The sequence below is a fragment of the Pinus tabuliformis genome, chromosome 4_2 (genome assembly GCF_031772625.1).
Source record: "Pinus tabuliformis cultivar Carrire ecotype Pingquan chromosome 4_2, CPIR1, whole genome shotgun sequence".
NCBI lineage: Eukaryota > Viridiplantae > Streptophyta > Pinopsida > Pinales > Pinaceae > Pinus > Pinus tabuliformis.
In genome coordinates this window covers 1,086,858,234-1,086,862,611 of record NC_142304.1, presented here as the reverse complement: position 1 = coordinate 1,086,862,611, position 4,378 = coordinate 1,086,858,234, and the positions used below count along the sequence as shown (strand labels likewise).

Genomic DNA, 4,378 nt, shown 5'->3' with positions numbered 1-4,378 from the left:
AATTTATTTAAAGATAGAAAAGCTATATGTTTTCCTGGTAGCTGTTATGACAATAAAGTTCTCAAGATGGGGCAAGATAGAATTTGTGAACTATGATTACTTAAAGTTAAAGCTCGTCTGAATTGTCAAAGATGTGTGTTAATTAACTTTTCTTGTTCCTTTAAATTAAATTGTAGTATCATTTTTTATGTTGGTTATGACAAGTTTTAAAAGTGAAAGATAGACTTTTCTACCCTTACTCGTAAAGAGTGGTATAAAAACTAAAAAACATAACAAATACAAAATTCTTCTTGTATTTAATACCAGAAGAGTGTCACACATTCATATAGATGTAAAGGATATTGAATATAATTGTTTTTTAAAGATAGAATAATAAATTATAATCATAAACACATTTCCAAAACACCACCCATGAGTAGATATAACTCTATTGTTTACATTTACATGCAATCAATAATAAAACATTTATATGCAATCAACAACAAAGATTTATGTACAAAGAAGCATATAACCACTACTTTGTTACAATAGACTAAGATGTGGAAGAACTTTGACCTTCACAAATGTTGTTGATAGTAGCACTTGTACTACCCAACAAATGTGTTAGATTTGATTGGAATTTGGGAATGGAAGTAGTGCTCAAAAAAGTGTCTTTGATGTTTTGCAATGTGCCTAGAATGCCCATCATTGTAGGTCGTCCTTGAGGAGATTCATTTGTGCAAAGCAAACCCACATTTATCAGTGCACTGAGACAATTGAGATCTTTATCTTCTTCAATGCATCTACTAGTCCTCGTTAATAGACCCATGTCCACCACTTCTTGTACTTGGTTTGGAAAACTACTACCCACCCATTTGTGCAATGTCATTCCTTCTACAAACATGTCATGGGTGGGCTTCTTTCTAGTGAGCATTTCCAATAGCACTATTCCATAGCTATAAACATCACCTTTGGTTGTAACTTGTCCTCCCACTCCATATTCTGCATTCATAGATCCTCATCTTAAGTTTTTTAATTTAATTGAAAATGTTAAGTAAACATAAGAAAATCATAAGATTGCTTCATATGGGATATAGTTTAAATAATACCTGGAGGAATGTACCCAGTAGATCCTTTGAGTGCATTTGTGGAAGTGAGAGCTCCATCTTCATTATTTGCAAAACATATAGTAGCAATGCCAAAGTCTATTAAATATGCAGTCATATCTTCACCCAACAACACATTGTTGGGTTTCAAATCACAATGAATCACTTGCACAAAGCAATGATGATGGAGATATGTCATGCCTTGGGCGATATCTATTGCTATATTCAACCTTTGAATCAAATTCAAACAACTTTGTTCTCCATCATCGGGATATAACCACTTTTCTAGGCTTCCTTTTGGCATTAATGGAAATATCAAAGCTTTGATTTGGAGATCTGAATAGCAAGTTATGACCCGAATCAAATTCCGGTGTCTAACTCTACCCAAAACTTTGCATTCTCTATCAAAACTCTTTTGAGCCCCTTCATTTTGTAGATTGAGAAGCTTGACAGCAACCATTGTGCCATCATTCAAAATCCCTTTGTACACTTTTCCAAAACTACCAATTCCTAACAAGTTTGCATCACTAAATTCATTTGTTGCAATGACGAGCTCTGCATAGGAGATTCTTCGATGCCCCACATTTAATGATGGACCAGTGTCTCTCTGAATATTTCTCCTACAATTCTTTCTCCACAAGATTGCAAGAAACAAACACAATACAACAATTGCTACAACAACAACAGGTATGATAACTCTTTTGAGATTCAAAACACTTTTATGTTTATGAGCATAGCACGGTGGTAGATTTACCCAAGGTCCACATAGACCAAGATTTCCCATAAATGCTGTGGCACCAATCTTTTTGAAAACTCCTTCTTTAGGGACTTCCCCTGACAACTTGTTAAAAGAAAAATTCAAGTGATGGAGCATTGTGAGATTTGCTAGTGATATAGGTATTCCACCTGACAAATTGTTGGAGGAGAGATCTAGGTCTTGAAGACTTAGAAGTTCACTGATTGACACTGGAATTGGACCTTCAAGTGCATTGTAAGAAAGATTCAGATATGCTACTTCTTTGCAGCTTCCGACGATACTTGGAATGTAGCCAGTTATTTGATTTGCAGAAATATCTATGGCTTGAAGCTTATTGAACTTTCCTAGTTCTAAAGGTACATGGCCACTTAATAAATTGTTTGACAAGTTGAAATAGAAGGCTAAATTTGCAAGGCCTGCAAGCTCTTGAGGTATGTGCCCACTAAGCTTGTTGTATGATAGATCTAGCTCTAGTAAGTTCACACATTTCCCTACATTTGCAGGTATGTTTCCTGATAACTGGTTATGATTAAGATCTAAATATCTTAGTTGTTGGAGGTTGGCCATAGAATCAGGGATTTTTCCAGACAAATTATTTCCAAAAAGATATAAGAGACCTAAGCTCTTTAGCTGCCCAATTTCCATTGGAATGTTTCCTTGTAAATTATTGGAATCCATATATAACCTCTCCAACTTCTGAAGCATAATAACTGAAGATGGGATTGACCCTGTAAAAGAATTACCTTTTAAACTAAGGAATGTTAAGCTACTTAAATTTCCAATAGCAGGAGGTATTTCTCCAGCTAATTCGTTGATACCCAAGTCTAAGTAGTAGAGTTTTGTAGAGAGGTGGCCTATAGAAAACGGCAATTGCCCAGTGAAGTTATTATCAGATAAGTCTACAAGTTGTAGATCGGAACAGTTACTAAGAGCTGTTAGAATCGGGCATCTCGTGGTGTTGCCGCTAATAAGGTAATTGTCGCCAAGCAAAAGCCGCCGGAGATGTGTCAATTTACCCAACTCCATAGGCACTATTCCGCTGAGCTGGTTCCCTGCTAAGGCAATCGATTGTAACTTGGTACAATTGAAGAGGGATGAAGGAACGCTGCCACTCAGCTGATTATCAGACAGATAGAGGTCCTTTAACTGGGCGGTCTTCTTGGTACACAACTCCGACGGAATGTGGCCAACTAATTGGTTAAAAGATATATCCAATGCTTCAAGATTGGTGCAGTTGGACAACGAAGACGGAATGCGTCCCGTCAGATGGTTCTCACACAGATCAAGAACGCTGAGCTGGCTTAGCATACCCAATTCGGAAGGAACACTGCCGTGAAGGTTGTTTCTAGCCAATTCTAAGTACTGCAAAGAGGATATGTTTCCCAAGCAGTCCGGGATTGTTCCCGTCAAATTGTTAGCTCCCAAGGCCATGGTCAGTAGCTTCGGGAGAACACATAGTTGTGGGGGAATGTTTCCCGTGAGATTGTTATAGGAGAGAGTCAAGTTCCGTAAACTGCGGCAGCTACCGAGAGTGGGCGGAATGGAACCCTGGAGTTGATTCTGAGACAGGCGAAGCATCTTTAAGCGAGAGAGGGTTCCCAATTGATAGGGAATTTGACCGTGGAAACTGTTATTGCGAAGGCTGAGTACTGTAAGAAAGGAGAGATTGGCGAGAAGGGGAGAGATTGTACCTTGTAATCCCATGTGCGAAACATTGAGGGAAACGACTCTCTGCCTGCGCCTGCTGCATATGATGCCCGTCCACTCGCAGAACGAAACATTCGGTTTCCAGGTAGCGGCTAAGGATTGGTAGGGATCATATGTGATTGCAGACTTGAATGCAAGCAGAGCGTGTTGATCGGAAGCATTGGTGAGACGAGGAGGATGGTGAGGGAAATGGGCGATGGGTGTGGAAAAGACAAAAGGAGGATTGAGAAAGAGAATGAAAGAAAGGGTGGCGAGGAGAAGCATTATGGTAATCTGCATCTCTTGCGTGAGAGAAAGAATGGTTTCTGATGAGAAAATGGAGTTTGGTAATGTAGTAGCTATATAGCTGCTGCATTGAGTGAAGAGAATCAATTATTTCCGATATCTCCGGGTTTCTTAATTTTGCAAAGAGAAAACGCAGTCAGATTAAAATAAATCCCCAGCATTTGCACTCCCCATCGGGTAGAATGAGTGTCCAAAAAGTCCGCGCTCCAAGTCAATATTACTTAAAACATTAAAGTAAATTAAACGAAGTTGGAATAATTTGGTTTTCTCTTAAAGTAAATTTGGAAACATTAAAGTAAATTAAACGAAGTTGGAATAAACGATGATGTCTGATACATACATTCAAACAATGATGGCAAATAACGATTCTTCGGGAAAGTAAGAAAGCAATACCCGGGACAGAAAATGGAGTTTCTTTCCCATTAACCATCTGGAAATCTTTTCCAGATGTGGTCCCTTAATTTTCCTTAATTTTCCATTTCACTGTTCGAAGTTTGAATAAAGGAGAGAATCAAATCTTTCCGATATGTTCGGGTCGCTTCAT

The 4,378-nt window shown here is 38.3% G+C and overlaps 1 protein-coding gene across 1 annotated transcript; it reads right to left on the bottom strand.

The window, feature by feature from the left end:
- Positions 1 to 454: 454 nt before the first annotated feature.
- Positions 455 to 3,935, bottom strand: LOC149173418 (uncharacterized). Its single transcript, XM_089424594.1, has 2 exons — positions 1,089 to 3,935; positions 455 to 981 (listed from the first exon to the last, which is right to left on the bottom strand). The coding sequence occupies exons 1-2, from the start codon at positions 3,826 to 3,828 to the stop codon at positions 533 to 535; spliced, it is 3,189 nt and encodes a 1,062-aa protein (XP_089280720.1). The 5' UTR covers positions 3,829 to 3,935; the 3' UTR covers positions 455 to 532.
- Positions 3,936 to 4,378: the final 443 nt, after the last annotated feature.